Source organism: Ranitomeya imitator, chromosome 6 (assembly GCF_032444005.1).
Source record: "Ranitomeya imitator isolate aRanImi1 chromosome 6, aRanImi1.pri, whole genome shotgun sequence".
Classification (NCBI taxonomy): domain Eukaryota; kingdom Metazoa; phylum Chordata; class Amphibia; order Anura; family Dendrobatidae; genus Ranitomeya; species Ranitomeya imitator.
The window spans coordinates 249291932-249316722 of record NC_091287.1 but is presented as its reverse complement, the minus strand read 5'-3'; the positions used below and the strand labels follow the sequence as shown (position 1 = coordinate 249316722).

General features: G+C 41.2%; 1 protein-coding gene across 1 annotated transcript in view; it reads right to left on the bottom strand.

Moving 5' to 3' along the window:
- The window catches only part of ELP2 (elongator acetyltransferase complex subunit 2), a 196298-nt gene that overhangs the window by 33227 nt on the left and 138280 nt on the right, over nucleotides 1-24791 (bottom strand). Inside the window, exons 12-14 of the mRNA XM_069730578.1 lie at nucleotides 21250-21399; nucleotides 12534-12722; nucleotides 4297-4366 (exon numbers count right to left, since the gene is read on the bottom strand). Coding sequence (XP_069586679.1) covers nucleotides 4297-4366; nucleotides 12534-12722; nucleotides 21250-21399 — 409 coding nt within the window. The remainder of the gene's footprint in view (nucleotides 1-4296; nucleotides 4367-12533; nucleotides 12723-21249; nucleotides 21400-24791) is intronic.

Sequence of the window (24791 nt, the reverse complement as noted above, 5' to 3'; positions counted from 1 at the left end):
CAAATATGCGTAGATTTTATATTTTTTTTATTGATTTATTTTGATTGGGGCGAAAGGGGGGTGATTTAAACTTTTATATTTTTTTTATTTTTTTAACATTTTTTTCAACTTCTTTTTTTTACTTTTGCCATGCTTCAATAGCCTCCATGGGAGGCTAGAAGCAGGCACAACGCGATCGGCTCTGCTACATACCAGCGATCTGCTGATCGCTGCTATGTAGCAGAAATGGAAATGTGCTGTGAGCGCCGACCACAGGGTGGCGCTCACAGCTACCGGCGATCAGTAACCATAGAGGTCCCAAGGACCTCTATGGTTAGCATCCTGACGCATCGCCGACCCCCGATCATGTGACGGGGGTCGGCGATGACGTCATTTCCGGCCGCCCGGCCGGATGCGGTAGTTAAATGCCGCTGTCTGCGTTTGACAGCGGCATTTAACTAGTTAATGGGTGCTGGCAGATCGCGATTCTGCCCGCGCCTATTACGGGCACATGTCAGCTGTTCAAAACAGCTGACATGTCCCGGCTTTCATGCGGGCTCACCGCTGAGCCATGCATCAAAGCAGGGGATCTGACCTCGGACGTACTATCCCGTCCGAGGTCAGATAGGGGTTAATGATCAAGCCAAATTTTTCAATATTGATCAGTGTCCCTTTATGAGGTAATAACTGTGGAATGCTTCAAGGTATCCCACTGATTCTGAGAATGTTTTTTCAAGACATATTGTAATTCATGATAGTGGTAAAATGTCTTCGATATGGCTTGCTTTTATTTATGAAAAAAAAGGAAATTTGACAAAAATGTAAAAATGTTGCTATTTTCAAACTTTTAATTTTTGTGCCCTTAAATAGGAGACTTACTGTATGTCACACAAAATAGTTAATAAATAACATTTCCCACATGTCTACTTTATATCAGCACAATTATTTTGTTAGGACATTAGAAGGGTGAAAACTTGACCAGCGATTTCTCATTTTTCCAATAAAATTTACAAAACCATTTTTTAAGGACCACATCATATTTGAAGTTACTTTGAGTGGTCTATATGACAGAAAATACCCCAAAAGTGACACCATTCAAAACCACATTTAAGAAGTTTGTTAAACCTTCAGTTGCTTCACGAGAACTGAAGCAATGTGGACGGAAAAAATGAATATTTAACTCTTTTCACAAAAAATTTAATTTAGACCCAAAGGTTTTAATTTTCACAAGATTATCAAGAGAAAATGGACCACAAAATTTGTTGTGCAATTTCTCATGAGTACGCTGATACCCCACATGTGGGGGAAATCCACTGTTTGGGCGCATGGCAGGGCTCTGATGGGAAGGAGCACCGTTTGACTTTTTGAACGCAAAATTAGCAGGAATCGAGAGCGGACACCATGTTGCATTTGGAGAGGGCCTGATGTGTCTAAACAATGGAAACCCGCCACAAGTGACACCATTTTGAAAACTCGACCCCTCAGGGAACTTAACATTTTGAAAACCACACTCTCAAGGATTTTATCCAGGGGAATGAGCATTTTGAGCTCACAGGTACAACACAGAATTTGGTTTCATATTGAATATGTCATCATTAGTGTTGAGCGCAAGTGCTCGCTACTCCAGTTTGCATCGGATGCTCAGGTATGCACCAAATAACGCGGGTTCTCAAGTGACATGTTTCTGTTAGACACCCAAAAAAACATGCGGGAATCCGTGATTCTCCATACATACCTGAGCAACCGATGCAAACTCGTGCTCAACACTAGTCGGCATATCATCACTTTTTTTTTTTACTTTTGAGAAAAAAAAAACAATTCTAATTCCAACTCCAACCCTAACACAATCCTAATCCTAACCCCAACCCAACCCTAACCTCCAGGAAGATGACTCGGAGGCCCAGGGAACGAAGCAGGAGGGCCCGGGGATGGCAGAGGTATTGGAGAACCCCATTTTTCTCTTCTCTGATGTTAGATCATATTGGAGGGGAGAAATATGAATTTTAAATAGGACTTTTTTGCGATCGTCGTTATTCGGTGAATAACGGCGATCACGTGACGGGGCCGTAAAAACCGGCCCTGATCATGTTCTCCACGGTCTCGGCTACCCCTGACAGATGAGACCCCGGAGATTTTCCAAAGCTGGGAGTTGCTATAACCTTCTTTCTCAGCGCCATTAAAAAGTGTTGCTGAGGAATAAGTACCCTTAACTGCCGCCGTTAAAAGGAGTATGGGCGGTTTATTAAGGGGTTAAAAACAGGTCGCAATGTACCAAAATAGGCAAAAATCCAATGGGGTGAATACTTTCGTAAACCACTTTAGATTCTATGAACTATCTAGAACAGTGGTCCCCAACCTTTCTGACCTTGAGAGCCACATGCAGCTAAGAGAGAAGGTCGCGAGCCACATTCAGCACTGAGAGAGGGTCGTGAGCCACATCCAGCTCCCACCCCCTTCAAAGTAGGGTCAACCAAAGCCCCCATTACGGGTATAATGATAACCGAAGCTTTTCCACAGAAATCACTCCAAAGCAGTAGACTGAGATCTAGAGGTTCCCACAATACCCCCATTCAGTATTCTCCCAGCAAGGACTCCCAACACACTGTCACATCCAGCTTTGAGCACCTCCTCTAACATGTAGTACCAACCTCCAGCGTACCATACCTAAGGGTACCGTCACACAGTGGCATTTTGATCGCTACGACGGCACGATCCGTGACGCTCCAGCATCGTAACAATATCGCTCCAGCGTCGTAGACTGCTGTCACACTTTGCAATGTACGACGCTGGAGCGATAATTTCATGACGTATGTGCAATGTAGAAGCCGTTGGTTACTATGCGCACATCGTATACAATATCGTGCACACCTTTGTTACACCATGCGATCATGCCGCCACAGCGGGACACTAGACGACGAAAGAAAGTTTCAAACGATCTGCTACGACGTACGATTCTCAGCGGGGTCCCTGATCGCAGGAGCGTGTCAGACACTGCGAGATCGCTGGAACGTCACGGATATATCGCTGGAACGTCACAAATCGTGCCGTCGTAGCGATCAAAATGCCACTGTGTGACGGTACCCTTAAACATCTCTAAACCCCAAAGACCAGTATATGTGCATCCAGATCTACACTTCTGTGCAGGGCTACTCACAAAATTCACCATTTTGAGATGTACTCTTCATACCTGTTTGCTAGACCTGGACCTAATGCAACAAGTTGGCAGACAGTCGCGAGCCACAATTCATGGGACCACGAGCCACATGTGGCTCCCGAGCTACAGGTTGGGGAGCCCTGATCTAGAACAACAGACTAAACCAGATATAAGTTAAAACAAACCTTCACTATGTAAGCCATATAAGCTCTATACGCCAAACAAGATGTTGTGAAATCAATGAGCCATCTTTTGGGATTCCATGAACACTAAGAACTGGCTGAATGCCTTAACATTTCTATTCTGTTAAAAAGCCTTAGAGTAGCGATGCCTCTATACACTGTTCAGTATTGTTACCTTCGTAAGGTTAAACATTATAATGCCTAGTAGATGATAAAAAAGTATTTGGAAAAAGGAATCATGCTTCAATACGTAAATAAAAAAAAATGGATTTGTACGAGATGAATAATAATCTTGGCCTGCTTCCTGTAATGTCAGTTTACTTGGTCCTCTGCTACTCTTTTATTCAATTTAGTGGGGTCATCCACAGTGATGAAATAATAAGCGACTTCTGTCATTAGTCATAGCAACCAAGTTGCTTTAATCATTGCCGCCAAATAATTGTTGCTGATGTCATGACAACTTATTATGCAAGACAGAATGGAGAAGAGAATACGGATGATGCAGGAAAACACAAAAAATGGCTCTATAGATTAGTTTTTTATAATTCCATGTTTTTATTTTATAATTTTATGCCCGTATATAGCTTATTTGGGTTTGCATCTTGGTAAATGAATAATATTGTCATCATATAACAGGATTTTTTGGGGGAGGGATTTACAGCTAGGTACATGAATAATTTTCAGAAACTTCCTTTTAATTCGTTCAATAATGTTTAAGATATCAAACTGCTTTCCCCAAACAATGCGATAATGAAATAAAGCTAATGACAAACCAAAGGAAAAAAGATAATAATTCAAGTGAAAGCAAAAAAAAGTAATTGTTGTTGCAGTAGCTAGTTATGACAATGGTCTCTTGCCATTCAATCTAACGCCATCTGGGAAAACCATTCGATCTCTAGAATGCAGAGATTTGTTGTTTTCAGAGACTGGCTTCTGCAGTAACACGCACTGTACCCTGGAGAATGAAAGTATCAATCTTACCGTGAAAGACTGCTTTATTAGACAAACCTAAAGCTGGCACTGTAGCACCTTCGGGAAGACTGGAGTGGTCCTGCAACAGCACAGAAGTGTAAAATCAATAGGTGACAACATCCTGTTTTCACACGTCAAACAGTAAGGTAAAGTACATTCTAGGAAATGCTAAACAATAAAGAGAAATATATTAATTTACACAAAAGCTAAAACTAATTTTAATCTAAGCTCCTGAATTAAGTCTAAAGATGTATTTCGATCTTCCAAAGAGATGACATATCGCAAGGATATGTCATCCCTTTATATTTATGTGGTCTCCCCTCTATGACCCTTGCCAATCCGGAGAATGAAGAAGCCACACCGCTAGTCTATCACAGCGTCACCTTCTAAATTTTCCCTAGGAAACAGCATTCCTGGCCTCCAGGCTGTGCAGGGGCCTGCAGCTGGTCACAAATACTTGGACATGGTGGTTCCCCGTACTTCCAAGGAGCTGCAGTGTAGGGAAATGTAGTAAATGTAGTAAAGATGATACAGAGCTAAAGCCTCTTCATTCTGAAGATCAGTGTGGCTCTTAAAGGTCAGATCCCCCGATCATAAAATGGCATATCATGACCTATAAAAAAGCCAGCACTTTATCGTATTGTAATGACCCTGAAATAATGCAAAAGAACAGACGAAATGTAAATGGCCTTAAGAGGGTTGCCCGGTCTAAAATGACAAGTCTGCAGTCACTCTATATGACTGAAGACTTGTGATTCCTCAAATAGCGTGCACTACAAGCTACGAGAATTCTCTAGTGTCAGTGCTGGGGACGGCGGTCATGAGACCACAGGTATGCATACTCCTGCCAGAATCCGACTAGGCTATTTCCGGCCTCGCACAATACACTATTTTTAGGCCCGTTATTGAATGATATTTTATACTTTTAATTCTTAGTATCTATTCTTTTACTGGATTTACACTGCTGAAAGATTAGTGGGTGCAGGAAAAGTTGGAAGACTTCACTGTGCTTTATAAGGTAAAATCTAATATATAACCAGGACTATCTGACAACCTAAATAAGAGGGGCCCTGGACTATTGCTCTATATCAATAAAGAAGGCGAGTATCTCTAGCGTGGATATATTACCATTTAAATGATTTTTATTAAACGACACAGATGAGTGGCACGGTGTCATTATCTGCTGCAAGGATTTAGTGTAGCAAGCGCCACTAGTGTTTAAATATATATACCTGTCTAAATGTGGATGTGATGTAGTTAAAGAGGTTGACGACTACATTCTATAATGTCCCCGCCAATTTAAACCTTGTATAGAAGTATTTTTGTAAATAGTTCCTATTGCCATCTGTGCCTGTGAGCGGCGCCATCGCTGACCGCTCACTCAGCATCATGTGACCCCGGCTGCAGCGTCCCCTGACATCCGCTGATGTGACATCAAGTTCCAGAATCCCTTGCATCGCCCAGGCATGACCTAGTTGCACGCACCCCTCCTGATTGACTGGGCTCTGGTTAGTGTTTCACCGCATGTCACAGATAAGTATAGAGCGCACGCTTTCCCTCTCTTTGCTTTCATTAGCCCCAAGCGTGAGCTGGATACTGGGCTGTAACGAGAGCCCAGTCAATCAGGAGGGGTGCGTGCAACTGGGTAACGCCTGGGCGATGCACGGGATTCTGGAACTTGACATCAGCGGATGTCGGTGGCGGCCACAGCCGGGGTCACGTGATGTGGAGTGAGCAGTCAGCGATAGCGCTGCTCACAGGCACAGATGGCAACAAGAGGTATTTACAAAAGTACTTCTTTACAAGGTTTAAATCAGTGGCAGCATTATAGAATGTAGTGGACAACCTCCTTAATGAATGAAAAATTTCTTTAAAGGGTCAATGCTAACTTTTAGGATTGCTACTTCCGAGAGGTAGCGCTAGAGTTCCAGTCCTCTTCCTCTCTGAAGAGGCAATAAACATATTTGAAGCACATTGGTATGATCACATAGGGGTGGAATAAACTCACTTACTGCCCAAAACTTGGAACAATATTCCCATTTACACATTAAGTGTTAATTTTTGGGATGACAGAGGAGTCAAATGGAAAATTATGTATTTAACTGTTTCCCATCCAACCTTTCCCCACTTTACCAACTTACAATACATAATGTCCACTCCCATCCTCTGGCAAAACAGCCAGCTAGCATCTCTTAAGTTATAGCTGTAACAGCTTTTTTTGGGTCCTCATCTGTCTCAATGTTTCCTCGTCTTGAATCAGACACTTTCCTGTACAGGTGATATCCTCTCACCAAAGGAAAGCACCTATTGAACCATGGCCCAAATCGCATTATTTTCTGCTTAATCTTTGTCAAATTGGTTGAAGATTGTTTTTTAATGTACAAACTAAGCCATTTTTTAAGTGCCCTCTAAAGGCCTACTGCACCACTAACAGATGAGATACCATAGCACAATCATCTGTGTTGATTCCTGGAACAGTCTGCATGGGTCCCTCATGAAATTATTGAGTGGGACAAAAATGACACTTTTCCAAATGCAAGTTACTATGGCAAGCTCTGAACAGGGAAGGAACAAGCTAATGTTAAAGGAGACTCAAACTCATGAGCTCGCAGAACTGCGAATGCTCCTCTGGATGACTTACGGTAACACTCAATCAATAAAGCAAAATAGTTCATCTTACAACAACTGTATAATATTTAATCTTGGATAATGATGGTTCCTAAACATGGAAAGCATGACACTATTTGTATGCATCATGTTACATAGAAAAGCTGGATAGTGACGGTACTGTGGTTAGATGCCTTTGTATCCCATTAATAACAGTGACATTCTAGTTGCTCATTTTACAGCTTCTGGTTTAGTCCACCCTGAGAGAATAATATGGTGACATCACATGGAAATGATTATATTACATTATTTATTTAGCTGGGCAAATTAATTTTTCATTTCACAAGAAGCTGGACTTAAATACAGTATCATATGGTCTTATGACATCAATTCTTTAATGGCTACCTCCTGATGTGCACATTCAATGTTCAATTAAATTAATCTAAACAAATGGAAACAATTTAGTCTAGTAAATTAAGCAGATGAGACTTGAAGGGCAATAGGAAGTCACATATGTAACGGTATGTGCACACGTTGCGGATAATCTGCGGATTTTTCCGCAGCGTTTTTTGAGGTGCAGAAACACTGCAGATCCGCAATTGATATACAGTACAATGTAAATCAATGAGAAAAAAAAAATGCTGTGCACACTTTGCGGAAAATCCGCTGCGGAAACGCTGTGGTTTAAAAGAAGTAGTATGTCATTCTTTTTTGTGAATCTGCAGCGTTTTTGTATCCATTCCATTATAGAAAACAGCAGGGGTAAAAACCGCAGCAAATCCGCAAGAAAACCGCAGCAAAAACACACGAAAAACGCTGCGGAACCGCACAAAAACGCAACAAATCTGCAGGTGCGTTTTCTGCCAGGAGAGGCAGAATCCGCACAAGAAATTCCTAAGCCTAATAAGCAACGTGTGCACATAGCCTAAGAGGCTTGAAGGTCATCACTTTCCAAGGGGACTTTCAAGGACATAGATACTGAACCTGGTTTACAACCAATATACTTTATAAGAAGCACAGGATCTAGTGACCAGACATGTATGAAAGTTTGCTGGTTAAGGAATATCAAAGTACGACATGAGGAATGGCTTCATAGTACATGACTTTACAGGGAATCTGTCACCAGGTTTTTGTCACAAGATTTTATCAAAACTGCAGCAAGTAGCCCAGTAAGTGATACATCGTTATAAGGGTCACTGCCCCTATATAATGCTGCTCTCATATGGAGTAGGAAAAACCTGGGGCCAGAGTCCCTTTAAGCCAAGACAATTTCTCTAATTATTTTTTTTCTGTTTGTTACTTCAATGGTGTATTTTGCTATTCTAAAGATACATTAGGATGAGGGGCATAAATTTGTCAATTATGTTTAACACATGGATAAAAAAAACGCTGTCAAGAAAGACTCAAAACTTGGTGAAGTTCCATATAACATTGCTGACATGGAAAAAGACAAATGGAGTCATACAGTACACAATGTACCCTCAACACCCGATGCTCATTAGAAGCAACAATGCAGTGTAGATTTATTTCTTACCACTTAATAGTTTTTAGGACCAATATAAGCTCAAATGTAAAAGAAATGAGATAAAATCAAAGTATGAGAATTAATTTTCAAAAAAAACAAAAAACGCATTGATTGACGATTGACAGAATATAATCCAAAAAGCTTTCTTGTAACCACATCTTACTTCTAAAAATGAGCAATGTCATGTGTCAGGATCCCACTCATTCAAAAATACGGTAGATTTTTTAACTAGAAAAATGTTTTCAACAAATCTTCTGAAGAAAGCAAACGCCTCAGGTGCTTTCTCAAAGGTCACTAGTGCCTCCATCCCTTGACTACATATAACCACTAAATTATTCCGGAAATATAAATATATATATATATTTAACCCCTTAACAACCAGAATTTTGGGGCTTTCAGGACTAAGCCATTTTTAAAATTACTGGTCATTAACTCATTTTAAAGACAACACGTTTCTTATTTAACAATCAATCCAACTGAATGATGTCTGGTTCTTATCATTTATTCTATCTGTGCTGGCCATTAAAATTTGATTTATATAAATGATGGCAAATAACACGCATCGTATTAGCAGCAATTGAACATAGCTTGACCAATTTCCAGAAAAGAAAAGTGATTTTACAACAGATGCAACCCTTGCACTACTGGCTGTGAATACAAAACTCAGAAATCATGCACAACGTGACATTTTAGGGTATGTGCACACATTACGGATTATTCGCGGATTTGTCGCATTTTTGCGCGTTTTTTCGGCGGTATTCTGCATAAAAAACGCATACATTATGCATCCCATCATTTCCAATGCATTCCGCAATTTTTGTGCACGTCACGGATTTTTCCACAAAAAAACGCATGCGGAAAAATACGCAGCATGTTATTATTATTATTATTATTCATTTTTATAGCGCCATTTATTCCATGGCGCTTTACATGTGAATGGGGCAAATATAGACAAGTACAATAAACATGAGTAAAACAAGGCACACACAAGTACAGGAGGAGAGAGGACCCTGCCCGCGAGGGCTCACAGTCTACAGGGGATGGGTGAGGATACACTAGGTGAGGGTAGAGCTGGTCATGTGGCGCTTCAGTAGACTGGGGATCACTGCAGGTTGTAGGCTTGTCGGAAGAGGTGGGTCTTCAGGTTCCTTTTGAAGGTTTCCGTAGGTGAGAGCCTGATGTGTTGGGGTAGAGAGTTCCAGAGTATGGGGGAAGCCCGGGAGAAGTCTTGGATGCAGTTGTGGGAGGAAGAGATGAGAGAGGAGTAGAGTAGGAGATCATGAGATGATCGAAGGTTGCGTGTAGGTAGGTAGCGGGAGACCATGTCACATATGTATCGAGGAGTCAGATTGTGGATGGCTTTGTATGTCATTGTTAGTGTTTTGAACTGTAGCCTCTGGGCAATAGGAAGCCAGTGAAGGGCCTGGCAGAGAGGGGAGGCTGGGGAATAACGGGGAGACAGGTGGATTAGTCGGGCAGCAGAGTTTAAGATGGATTGGAGTGGTGCCAGAGTGCTAGAAGGGAGGCCAGAGAGTAGGAGGTTGCAGTAGTCAAGGAGGGAGATGATAAGGGCATGCACTAGTGTTTTTGTGGTTTCATGGTCAAGGAATGTACGGATCCGGGAAATATTTTTGAGTTGGAATCGGCAAGAGGAGGCAAGGGCTTGGATATGTGGCTTGAAAGAGAGGGTAGAGTCAAGGATCACCCCGAGGCACCGAGCGTGCAGGACCGGGGAAAGTGAGCAGCCATTGACATTGATGGATAGGTCGGGTGGAGGGGTAGAGTGAGGTGGGGGAAAGATGATAAATTCTGTTATGTCCATGTTCAGTTTTAGAAAACGAGCAGAAAAGAAGGATGAAATAGCAGACAGACATTGCGGGATTTTGGTCAGTAAGGAAGTGAGGTCGGGTCCAGATATGTAGATCTGCGTGTCATCAGCGTAGAGATGATATTGTAAACCGTGGGATTCTATGAGCTGTCCCAGGCCGAAAGTGTAGATGGAGAAGAGTAGGGGTCCTAGAACTGAGCCTTGGGGAACACCGACAGACAGGGGGCGAGATGAGGAGGTGGTGTGGGAGAGGGAGACACTGAATGTCCGATCTGTTAGATATGAGGAGATCCTGGATAGGGTCAAGTCTGTGATGCCAAGAGATGAGAGGATCTGTAGCAGAAGGGAGTGGTCCACAGTGTCAAAGGCTGAAGACAGGTCCAGGAGGAGGAGGACAGAGTAGTGTCGCTTGCTCTTGGCGGTTAGTAGGTCGTTGGTCACTTTAGTTAGGGCAGTTTCAGTTGAGTGATGTGTTCGGAAGCCAGATTGTAACTGGTCAAAGAGGGAGCAGGAGGAGAGGTGGGAGGACAGTTCAAGATGGACATGCTGTTCCAGTAGTTTTGAGGCAAAAGGGAGAAGGGATATCGGGCGATAGCTGGACACGGAGGATGGGTCGAGGGATGGTTTTTTGAGGATAGGTGTGATTGATGCATGTTTGAAGGATGAGGGGAAGACACCGTTTGTAAGTGAGAGGTTGAAGAGTTGTGTTAAGGTTGGGATGAAGACTTTTGTGAGGTTAGGGATGAGGTGGGATGGGAGCGGGTCAAGAGTGCAAGTGGTGAGATGTGATCTTGATAGAAGGAGGGAGAGCTGATCTTCTGTCATGGTGGAGAAGCTGGCTTTTGAACAGGGCTGAGTAGTCAAGAGGAGGGGCATTGGGGGCTGCGGGCCAAAGCTTTGTCTGATGTTATCTATCTTCTGCTTAAAGAAAGAGGCAAATTCTTCAGCTGAAATGATAGGGGAGGGAGGAGATGCTGGGGGATGGAGTAGAGAATTGAAAGTGTTGAAGAGCTGTTTAGGGTTGTGCGACAGGGAGGATATGAGAGATGAGAAGTAAGTTTGTTTTGCGGCAGTGAGCGCGGACTTGAAGCTGGCGAGGGAATGCTTGTATGCAGTGAAGTGCTCAGCAGAACAAGATCTCTTCCATCGCCGTTCAGCGATCCTGGAAGCCTGTCTCAGTTCTTTGGCCAGGCTGGTTAGCCAGGGCTGCCTGTTGATTCTACGAGTTTTGCTATGCATGAGTGGGGCGGCCGAATCGAGTGTTGCTGTTATTGTGGTGTTATAGAAAGAGGCAGCAGCGTCTGTGTCATGGAAGGAAGCTATGTTTGTAAGAGGGAGAAGGGACTCAGACAGTGATTGTAAGTTGAGGTGTTTGAGATTTCTGCGAGGGTGAGTGAGTTTGTGGAGTGGAGGTTGTGCGCTAGGAGGGGAGAGAGAAGAAAATGTCAGTAGGTTGTGGTCAGACAGAGGGAGGGGTGAGTTGGTGAGATTAGTAAGGGAACAAAGGCGGGTGAAGATGAGGTCCAGTGTGTGGCCATCTTTATGGGTGGCTTCAGATGACCATTGAGTGAGACCAAAAGAGACAGTGAGCGAAAAAAGTTTAGAGGCGGCTGAGGTGGAAGTGTCAATGGGGATATTGAAGTCACCCATGATGATAGTGGGGATGTCAGCTGAGAGGAAATGAAGTAGCCAGGTGGTGAAGTGGTCAAGAAAGGTGGAGATGGCTAGTTCTGGGGGGCGGTAGATGACAGCCAGCTGTAGATTGGAGGGGGAGTAGATGCGGACGGAGTGCACCTCGAACGAGGGAAGAGTAGCAGAGGGTGGTAGTGGAATTGGGGTAAAGGAGCAGGTGTCAGACAGGAGCAAGCCAACCCCTCCACCACGTTTGTTGCTGGGGCGAGGGGTGTGAGAGAGGTGGAATCCACCATAGGACAGAGCGGCTGGAGAGGCAGAGTCAGAGGGGGTGAGCCAGGTTTCAGTGATGCCGAGGAAGGAGAGTTTGTTATTGATAAAGAGGTCGTGGATAAATGACAATGGCATGTTCATTAGTTTTGCGGATTTTTTGCGGATTTCCCACTATGTTATTTAATTGGGAAGCTCCGGAAAAAAACACGAAAAATCTGCACAAAAAACGCGACAGAACCGCGAGTAAAACGCAAGAAAAACGCGTGCGGATTTTATGCGGAAAATCTCCGGTTTTGCTCAGGAAATTTCCACATAAAATCCTGACGTGTGCACATAGCCTTAAGGTTAAATAGAGTTCTAGTAAAAGGAAATGATACTTGCGTTTAAAAGAATTTTTTCCATTGACACACCAGAAATGCGACTAAAGTTTTCTACGAAGTTCCTTGTTGCAGAGAACACTCTGAGAACTTTCTCATCTGCTCCGGATACAAACTGAAATCGTCTGATCATTGCAATGCACTGCATGTCATAGCCATGAATTTGAGGCCTTGCGATTTCATGCCAAGTCACCTATGCAGAAAGAAAAGCGGATCACAAATTTATATGTATTGGAAACCGAACTGCACATTTCTTCTTCCAAAATTGGGTCATTTTCTTTTTTACTATGGGCCTAAAAACTAACAGGCAGGTAGTTACTAAATGAGTAGTTGCTACCTGCCTGATCTACTTGGCGCTGGTCAGAGTGGTCAATGATCTCTCCGGCTGGCGATCTAACTGCTCCATGTCAACAGAGCAGCTCTCCTGGTCTGATCTGTCGATGAAGTAGGACTGCTGACATGCTGATTGACAGCCAGCTCCCTGAAGCTAAGCAGCGGGGAGCTGGCAGTCATTGACCATGACATTGGCAGTCACGCCTCGTCAAAAGAGCAAAGCAGACACTGTTGCTGATGTAACGTCAGCAGTAGCTACTGATTCGCCAGCAGGAGCAGTCTGTGACCACTCTGTGCTGGCAGAGATCGGCACCGGGCACAACAGGCAAGTAGATAGGAACTACCATAGCAAAAAAATAAATAAATAGCCCTGGATAACCCCTTTAAAGCAGACCTGTCAACTGTCTGGTCTGGATTAGCAGACTATAGTAAACATTTGTATTCATCATGAAATCTCCTGGACATTTATGAATAAATTAAGGTGGCTTCTCCTCCCCTGAGTAGATTTAACAGGTCACTTCCACATACAGACATAGGGAAGAGACCACTTCAACAAGCAGGGTCAGATTCCGGATTTGATGAAAACAAACCCAAGATAAAAACATAAGCAAATACCTTGCAGCAAATAAACAGCAATAGTGCATGAAAATAATATAGGGTGCTTGGTTAACATAATTTTGATGAAAAAATGCAAACGCCACCCCACCACATCATGGTGACCCTATTCGGCATGGTCCTAACCTCTAATATTAAAATCTTACCATTTGTCAAATGGCGTGCGTGTCGATAAGGGAAGAGAGGGACTGAAACCCGGCTAAAGGACACGTAGCGATGGGGAACCACATAAATTTAATGTCCAGCTAAAAAAAAAAGGCAGGCCACACCTTTATATGTACTGAATGCAAACAGACTAAAATCGAAAACCTGAAGATATGAACTGGAATGTAAGTTGATGTGCATGCAGCATGTAAGCGCATGTTTACATTGGTCACTAATAAGACAAAAAAAACTAAGATAAAAACATAATAAGAAAATACCCTGCAGTAAATAAATAAAAAGCAACAGTGCATGAAATTAATATAGCCTGCTTTGATAACATAATTTTGATTAAAAAAATGCAAAAGCCATCCAACCACATCATGGTGACCATATTCAAGATGGGCCTAACCTCTAATATTAAAACTTTACGATTTGTCAAGTGTACATGCGCTTTGCTTACACGCTGCATGCACAACTAACATTCCAGATAATACATACAAATATCTTCATAATATTAGTAAGACCCCTCCATCAGTATATAATGGGCATAAATAGAGAAAAAAATGAAGAGACTGGATCAAAAGTAAATGTAACCATAAAATCAATCTATTTATTACAACAAGATAAAAACAGCATAACATAACACAAATAATAAAGTGAGAAACAGTCACATGAACGGAGTCGTCACAGAGCCAGAGACTGAAATGACCTCCCCCTAGTGAAGTATCTACCAATCAAGGCACGGCTAACCTAACTGCATATGCACGGCATGCTATAAGAGAACATCACAGATCTAATACCATAAATAGTTACATCTAATATATAAGTAGTCTAAACCTTGCTAAGTGTAAACGCTCATACTAAATCAATCAGGTGCCGGTTAAATAGCAAGGGCTACACATGCGATAAAAATAAAAGCGGTTGTAGTACCTGCAGTCATGTTGATCAGCCGCAAGAGAGGGGGGTCACACAGCCTAGAGCGCACCTCGACGCGCGTTTCGCCGGACAACCGGCTTCGTCAGGAGGTGGAGTCTGAGTGCTGCCTCGGTCTTTATATAGTGGACATATCTACCTAAATTCCCGGCTGTGTGACCCCCCTCTCTTGCGGCTGTCAACATGACTGCAGGTACTATAACCGCTTTTATTTTTATCGCATGTGTAGCCCTTGCTATTTAACCGGCACCTGATTGATTTAGTATGAGCGTTTACACTTGGCAAGGTTTAGACTACTTATATATTAGATGTAACTATTTATGGTATTAGATCTGTGATGTTCTCCTATAGCATGCCGTGCATATGCAGTTAGGTTAGCCGTGCCTTGATTGGTAGATACTTCACTAGGGGGAGGTCATTTCAGTCTCTGGCTCTGTGACGACTCCGTTCATGTGACTGTTTCTCACTTTATTATTTGTGTTATGTTATGCTGTTTTTATCTTGTTGTAAACTAATAAATAGATTGATTTTATGGTTACATTTACTTTTGATCCAGTCTCTTCATTTTTTTCTCTATTTATGACAACTAACATTCCAGTTCATCTCTTCAGGTTTTCTCTCTGTTTGCACTCTGTGCATATAAAGGTGTGGCCTGCCTTTTCTTGAACTAGACATTATATTCATGTAATTCCATAGGGCTGTGTGTCCACTAGCCGGGTTTCAGTCCTTATCTGCTCTTATCCACACGAACATCATTTGACAAATGGTAAAGTTTGAATATTAGAGGTTAGGACCGTCCCGATTAGGGTCACCATGATGTGGTGGATGGCACTTGCATTTTTCTAATCAAAATTACGTTAACCAACCACCCTATATTACTTTCATGCACTATTGCTGAATATTTATTTACTGCAGGGTATTTCCTTATTGTTGTTGTCTTTTTAGAGGCCAGTGTGAACATGTGTTTACACGCTGCTTGCACAAGAACTTGCATTCCAGTTCATCTCTTTAGGTTTTCAGAATTTGATGGGCCCTGCTTACACAACTGGTGTATCCCATCAACTTATTCATGACTCCAATTTTCAACTAGATTTTCTCTGAAAACTCGCAGCGTTTCACATTAAAACAGATATTTGTATTGATGGAGTTGGTCTCGGATTCATGGTAACTGTGGGTGACGTGAATCACCTGATAGGTTCCCTTTAAGGATTAGTTATAGTATTTTTTCTCCCTAACGGATTCATAGAAATATCAAAAATCAGAAAAAAGTTGCACTGCAACAAAGGTTTTATCCAAGTAGTAATACATCCAAGTTGGAGTTGAAGGTGTTCAGCTCTACTCCACTTGCCCCACAATAAATCCAAAAATGGGGAGACTACAACACTCCAGTAAATATAGCAAATTAAAAACGATCTTCTTTATTAATCAAAAACAGTTAAAAACAGCAATATTTCGACTACAGACGGGTATTCCTCAAGCTTGAGAAAACACTCAACACTGATGAATATTAGCTTCAATATTTGCATGGGGGGCTGTGGTTTCCCCATCTTTAGATTTATTGTGGGGTAAGTGGACTGGAGCTTGACACCTTGAGCACCGTCTCACATGTACTTTTTCTAGAAGAAAAACCATTAGGAAAAAATATGTGGCCGATCCCAGCACATGTATTGTTGAGGTGGTTGGTGGTACAGAGAGCCACATGGAGACATCTTACTGTGCTTTCACCAGTGAGAACTTCACCAATGAGAGCTTATGATTTTAAGAGGATTTACAGGAGAATCTGCCAGCTGTGGAAAAAAATTGGCCTGTCAAAAGGGAATATGTCACCAGGTGTTTGCACCTAATCTGAGAGAAACACACGGTAGAGACAGAGACCCCGATTCCAGCAATGTGTCACTTACTGGGTTGCTTGTTTTGAAGAGGACAATTTTTTAATCAGCGGGACTAGTAAATCTGTTGCCATGTAGTTTTCCACAATGATGGACTCTGTAGAATCCTGCATCAATAAGGATTGTCAGTTTTCTGCCTATGCACAGCGCACACAGAAAACTGACACTCACTGGTGGGGGGGGGGAATGGTTATTCTGAGGTCAGCATACAGAGAACTGGTAAAACAGTGATTTTATCAAAACAACAGCTTGCAGCCAAGTGATACATCGCTGAAATCAGGTTCTCTGCCCCTACAAAAAAACCTTGGGACAGATTCTCTACAAACAGGTTACAGCTACCAGGTCACAATGAAAGAAACAGTATTTGACACTGCAGATGCATCTAGGTGGCCCTGCAAAGAAAAAGACGTCATGTCATTACACTGCATCCATTTAAGACTAGCTCCTCACGCTGTAATGTTGCTTAGCAACAAGGCTTTCCGTCTCACAGACCTTCTGAATGGAACGGTTATTCAGCAAATTGTGAATACAAAATGGTACTTTGTATTAGGGGAAGGTGAACCCAAAGAAACGAGCCCCCATTTTCTCAGACCTGTAATGTTATGAGATGTAGGAGGACGAGTTTCCGCATGGCGAGCTGATTATTTTATTGTGAGCACTTTGCAGTACACACTGCCATGCTTAGATTGCTTTCTTATTGCATCGACTAGAAATGGCAATTCTGGTGTGTTGCTTTTATTTTGCTGTATAGCATTTAATGGAAAAGGTAAAAAGTTTAGATTTTAATTGATCTGGCTTTTACGCACACAGCGATAGCAAATATATTGTTTTTTGTTTATTTTTAAACTGGGAAAAGGAGAAATTATTATTATTTTTTTAAAACATTTTATTCCCTTTATTGCTTGCTCTACACTTGATCATTTACACCTGTATATACTCTATGGGCCAGATTCATCAAAGCTTTTACACCGCTATTCTGGCATAAAAAGCTTTGAAAAGTTGCAAAATTTGGGCACAACTTTTAGCTGCGCTAAAATTCTGCGACTTTTTGCACTCAAGTGATGCGATGATGGGTTGCTATGACATCTGTCTGTCGCAGACCTCCATGCCTGTCATTACGGATCTCCCTTGAAACTTCGGCCTGCGGCAAACTGTGATTTTTACTACATCCAGCAATACTGTGGTATTGGTGTATATAGTACAAGCGATCAGACAATTGCAAGATCAAGCCCCCTGAGGGGACTAATAAAGTGAGAAGATAAAAAAAAGAAATTTTTTAAAAAATGTGGAGAAAAAAAACACATAAAAGTTCAAATCACCCCTTTGCCCCCACATTAAAAATAAAGATAATAAAAAAATATAAATACACGTGGTATCGTTGCATCTAGAAAAGTCTGATGAATGAAAATAATATAAAAGTGATTAACCCAATTGGAAAAAAATTCAAAATGGCAAAACTGCAATATTTTGGTCACAGCAATACTGCAAAAAATTATTCTAAGAAGCAATCAAAATCGATCAGAGGATTCATTTACTGGTGGAGTGACCCAACAAGCATTTTCAGGATCTACCAATAAAGCAGAAACCCCCAATGTTTTCTGTTGACAGAAGATACATCTAAGATGGATATTGTTTTTGCTGGTTGAGTGAAAGTTTGAGGAGACAATTGTATTCTTAGGATCAGAAGGGGTGAAAGAAGGAGCCCCCTTTCCCTCATAATTATGTAGATGTGCAACCACTGTTGACATCTCGAGGGTTAGAAGCCAACTTTGGTTGTTGCTGCTTGTCAGTGATAATGCAGGGCACAGCTCCTATTCCTGCACAACTACCATGAAGAAACACTCATTTTGCCGGTACTTCTTCCTAAACCTGAAGTACTGGGAAAGGTGTTAGAATTTAAGAGCTATCCAAAGAATATACGCTTGTACACTTCTTTGAATGAAGTGATGGTGCTCCATTCATTGTAAAAGGTATTAGCTGTTCAATAGACAATGAAAGCCCATTCCCAGAACTGCTGTCTGGGGGGATTAAAAAAATTAGTGGGCACATTAGTTTTCAACATACCATGAGATAGGGGTCTACCTGAAGCTCCAGTAGTGGAATAGACATGAACTTTAGCCAACAATGTTAAAGAGGCACTCCTCCTCCCAACAAAGTTCTTATCCTCTTAATATATTGCAGTCATCATATTATATAGCACTGTGCACTTACAATTGCTCACTTTGCCTTTCTACCCAGCTAATTCTTCTCTTTGCTCTTTATAGAAACAGGAAGTCTCTTGTCCCTGTATGACTCATTCCCTTCTTAAACTTCTGATCCCGCTGCTCCGTTCCCCGCCCCCCAGGAACATAGATTCTTGCAGTAACTTATGACTCATGCAGGGAAAATTGACCTGTTTCTACATAGAGCTTAAAAGGATTCAGCTAGTCAATTTATAATCATGTGATGTCATAGACCTAATGGAAAAGAGAAGAATTGGCAAGATAGAAGGGCAAAATGAGCAATTGTAAGTACACAGTGCTGTATAATATGATGACTGCAATGTATTAAGAGGATACAAATTTTGATGGGAGGAGGGGTGCTTCTTTAAAGTGGAGGCTGTGAGGTATCAGAGTAATATGAAGAAGCATTCAGCCTACAGCTATCCCACGTGTGACTAGCTTAGGCTGATGGAAAGAAAGGAATAGTCTTACATACTTGAGGACGGAGATTTTAAGCTTCTATGGCTGACAAGAAGTAGCTTATTCCCAAGTCAAAAAACTGAAGCCAGGAGCATAATGAGCAGATAAAGTGTCGGCAGATAAAGGTTCCAACTCAGTCCTGTTTCAGTTTTCGCTAGTGATAAGATAACGAGCAATATTTCACCATGACACAGAGCATGTCTAATCGCAGGAGGTGAATTCTAAATCTCTCTGTCATTCTCTCCATAAATGGGAACGTCGGCAGCTGCTGGCGACCGTGACCAATGATTCTTGGAAAGCCATACAGTCTCGTTTTTTTGGAATCTATGAGGTCTACATAAAGATAAAGCTGACCCTGCTATGAAGAAGCCTGGGATGGAACAATCTGTAAGACGACAATACATTTAACACACCAAACAAGCACAGGATGTGATTTTATAATCGAGTTACGGTAACTGTAAATGCAATAGAACGCTTCTGTGCACTTGCCTCATGTCCATCCATCAATATTAAAAGATACATCATCAAGCTGTGTAGTTAATCCTTTTAGGGGAATTTGAAATATACACTCAATTTTCTACAAGCAATGATGTCACAGTACATGTGCAATAAGGAACACCAGAGACGTCTCATCATAAATAAGAAGTAATATTATTGGCTTTCACTATCAGCACAGAGCAACCAGATTATAAGAAATATATAGAGATCAAGGACACTTACTAAAAAAGTGTGTGTCTTATAGTCTGGACTAAGGCAACTTCCTATGATGTAGGAGAATGCGTCCTTCCCAACCACAATCCTCCTGCCCCACACTGATCTATCGGAAAAGGAGGCCACCAGGACCTACACGGAGGCTGCACATCCTGACCAGCAGAAAGGCCTTCCACCGGACTCATTTCATCACCTTTCAGCCTGGAAGGAACTGGAGGATGGTGTATAGAGTGTGTGTAAATGTGACTATATGTGCATGTGTAGCAGTGCTGTGTGTGTGTCTAGGTTTGCATGTAGCAGATCGGTGTCTGTATGTATATGCGTCTGTGTAGCAGAGCCGTCCCTATAATCCCTATTCTACCTTAGCGCATTTAAATGAGTGATAATAATGACCCCTCCTCTTCACAAGACCAGGGAAGCTTTAACCCCTTCACTCCTGAGCCTGCTTTCACCTTCCTGATCAGGTCAATTTTTTCAATTCTGACTACTGTCACTTTAAGTGTCATCCTATCAAAAACTGGAGACCTCTATTAAGATAATAATGGACAAATCTTTATTAAACACAACACTAATTAGTTAAAACATAGAAGTTATAAGGTAGTGCATGATTGGACAACACACGGTACATTTAGGTAAGAAGTGGAACTTTACATAATGTTTACCCTCATGGATTAGGAAGAAGAGCGTGTATTTATATGTCTTTATAATTGTACCGCATCATTTATACAAAATCTGCTTAAAACTACATTAGATGGTCATATATATTTTTATTACACTGCCGTCTAGTGGCAAAAAAGGGTTAATTCAAAGTGCAAAATCAACCACTGAGGACTCTCAATTCTAAATATTTTTCAATGGATACCACTGATTCTGAGACTCTCGTGACACATTGTACTTCATGTTAGGGGTACATTTTAGTCGATATGTTGTGTTTATTTATGAAAATATCGAAATTTTGAGATTTTCTAACTTTAACCCTAAACCGGACGATTTATGCCACAAAATAGTTAGGAAATAAGATTTCCCACATGTCTACTTTACATCTGCATCATTTTTGAAACAATTTTTTTTTTTGTTAGAAAGTTCGAAGGCTTAAAACTTGATCAGCAATTTCTCATTTTTCCAATAAAATTTACACAACCAATTTTTTCAGGGACCAAATCAGATTTGAAGTGACTTTGAGGGGCCTATGTGACAGAAAATACCCAAAAGTGACACCATTCTAAACAGTGCACACCCATCAAAGTTCTGAAAACCACATTCAAGAAGTTTATTAACCCTTTCTTTGTTTCTTGAAGTTAAAACACTAATTTCTTACAAAAAAAAAAACACCAAAAGTCAGAAGATAGTCTGCCAATAAATAACACACAAATTAGAATTTTAGAAAACTTCTTCAATTAAAATAATGAAATACCTCTGCTTGGTCACTTCTTTTCCAAGGAGCAAAGAGTCTGGTAGTTTGGTCAGCACCTACTGTTATTATAAATTCTCCATCGGGATCCCATCGGAGACCCTGAACACTGTTGAAATGTCCAGAGATGACAACCATAGGAATCCACTCCTCCTAAAAAGTATTCAGAAAACAATAGATGCATATTAATGGCACACACATATACATAATCAAATAGGAGGGATACTTCTCAGTGGAATTCAATTGAAAGGATTGTCCACCTTGGGTACAATATTTTTTCTTACTTAAATGTATTTTTTAGCCAAGACTCATTTTTGTAATTGGGTTTTAATAAAAATATTGCATCAGTTGCGTTCTGCTGTCCCCATGTTGCACTCACCGATAGTGGCCTGACCAATGGAAGTATTTGTAACCGTCATCTCTCTTTTTTTAGTATCTCTCAGCTGATTTATGACCACAGAGCACATCAAAATTAAACGTACGTGGGGAAAAAAAAACCTGAAAAAGCCAAACAGTGCAATATTTTTAATGAAACATGATTTCAAAAATAATTTTTAGCCCCAAATACATGCATTTAAGAGAAAATAAGTACGGTAAATAATTTGTCTCCAGACGTGAAAAACCCCTTTAACTGTATTAAGGTGCACCAATAACCAACTCCAGGATCCCACTATTCAGCTACATACAAATGTGACATTGTCCTCATTCACAAATGTATAGAACAATGAACTGGATAGACTGATAAATGAATAAGATACCGCCTTTGTCTGTACATAGTGATTCATGTATATTGTGCCAAGTACTGCTCATGTAAGGGGGTGGTACCTGGCTCTTACACGGGGCCCACCGGAGAATTCTCCTGTTCTTCTGTCGACCAGTCCAAGCAAGCCTGTGTGAAATGTCCGAGTGCTGCCAGATTTTTTTCTCAAACACTACAAGAACCTATTTAGTTGCATGGATTAATTGCGTTAAAAAGATCAATCCAATAATTAGATCTGTGAAACTCAGATTCAGTCCTATTTACATTGATTTAGAGGATCCGAATAGGATGTACTCAGTGGGTCTGTGTGCTCAGATTTTAAAAAAAATAAAAATATCAGGCAGCACACTGACACTTAACACGGATGGTGAATGCAACTTTAAAGCCCCTATACAGATTAGATTAATGTTAGTCGAACCCACCGACATCGAAAGTTCTGGCTGACGATCTAATGTGCATGGAGGTGCTGGCCAACTGATTGCCAGGGCAAGTGTCGATTGGGCATGTCCGATTTCGGGCATTGTTCCTCTGGAGACATGTCAGCCAGCGGATTTCTCTTAGAGAACAGAGGAGCGCTCAGCTGAACGAGTGCTCCTGTGTATGAGAGTGCCAGCTGTTGCTCATCCAACAGCCATCCAATTTGTATTTCCGGCTTAACTTGAAAAACTATAATGTTGCAACATGAATTACAAAAAGAAAATTTCTGCATTACTGCCAAAGAAAATGGGAAAAAGGAAAAAACGCTGTACACTGTATATATGAAATACTAATCTGCAAAATTGCTTGAATAATTACAGTAAAAAAGAAGGTACTTAGCGCATAGATTGGCTAATGTATGTGAGCCCAACAGCCAACGTCATGGCGTCTGGGTCCCTGTCCTAATATGTCACCTCTCCTGGGTAAAAAAAAAAAAAGCCTACAAGTTAAGGGGCAGGAAAGGACCAGCTAACTACTTAAAAATCACCTGTGGCTAATAGAAGCAGGAGTACACATGTCCAAAAAGGGTTTGATACAAAGAGAAAAAGGACCAGCACATCTAAGCTAGTGTGAACAGGTGCCAGGAGAGGGGACATATCAGGAATAGGACCCAGCTTTGAAGGATGCCTTGACGTGGTAGTTGGGCTCACATATACACACATGGTCAAAATTGTTGGTACCCCTCGCTTAATGACAAAAAAACCCACAATGGTGAGAGAAATAACTTGAATTTGACAAAAGTAATTATAAAAAAATCTATGAAAATGAATAAATGAAGGTCAGACACTGCTTGTCAACCATGCTTCCACAGAATAAAAAAAAATAAAACTCATGAAATAGGCCTGGACAGAAATGATGGTGCCCCTGTAAATAACGTGACAAAGGGGACATGTTAAATCACAGCGTGTACACTAATTAACATGTTAAAGGTAAATCGTATAAGACCATCTCCAAGCAGCTTGATGTTCCTGTGACTACAGTTGCACATATTATTCAGAAATTTAAGATCCATGGTACTGTAGCCAACCTCCCTGGATGTGGCCGCAGGAGGAAAATTGATGACAAATCAAAGAGACAGATAATACAAATGGTAACAAAAGAGCCCAGAAAAACTTCTAAACAGATTACAGGTGAACTTCAAGCTCAAGGAACATCAGTGCCAGATCGCACCATCCATCGTTGTATGAGCTAAAGTGGACTTCATGGGAGATGACCAAGTAGGACACCATTATTGAAAAAAATCATTAAAAAGCCGGACTGGAATTTGCCAAACTACATGATGGCAAGCCACAAAGCTTCTGGGAGAATGTCTTATGGACAGATGAGACAAAAATAACACTGTCCCCACTGTGAAACATAGAGGAGGCTCTTTTATGTTCTGGGGTTGCTTTGCTGCATCTGGCACAGGGTGTCTAGAATCTGTGCAGGGCACAATGAAATCTCAAGACTATCAAGGGATTCTAAAGAGAAATGGGCTACCCACCATCAGAAAGCTTTGTCTCAGTCACAGGTCATGGGTCTTGCAACAGGATAATGACCCAAAACACACAGCTAAAAACACCCAAGAATGGCTAAGAGGAAAACATTGGACTATTCTGAAGTGACCTTCTATGAGTCCTAACATAAATCCTAATGAGCATCTTTGGAAAGAGCTGAAACATGCGGTCTGGAAAAGGCAGCCTTCAAACACGAGACAACTGGAGCAGTTTGCTCTTGAGGAGTGGGCCAAAATACCTGTCGAGAGGTGCAGAAGTCTCATTGACCGTTACAGGAATCGTTTGCAGTGATTGCCTCAAAAGGTCATGCAACAAAATATTAAGTTAAAGGTACCTTCATTTCTGTACAGGCCTATTTCATAAGTTTTATATTTGTTAAATTCTGTGGAAGCATGGTTGAAAAGAAGTGTCTGACTTTCATTTGTTCATTTTCATAGATTATTTTATTTATTATAACTTTTGTCAAATTCAAGTTATTTCTGTGACCAATGTGGGTTTTTCTGTCATTAAGCGAAGGGTACAATTTTGACCACGTGTATCTATGCGCCAAGTACCTTCTTTTTAACTCTAATTTTTCATAGCAATTTTGCAGATTAATATTTCATATATACATTATTTTTTCCTTTTGCCCATTTTCTATGGCCGTTATGCAGTTTCAAAGTTTTACAGTATTTCAAGGTGCAACCTTATAGTTTTTCGAGTTACCGTATTTTTCGCTTTATAAGACGCACCTGATTATAAGACGCACCCCTAAATTTGGTGAAGAAAAAGAGAAAAAAATAATTTAATGTTAAATGGGGGTGTTTTATAAT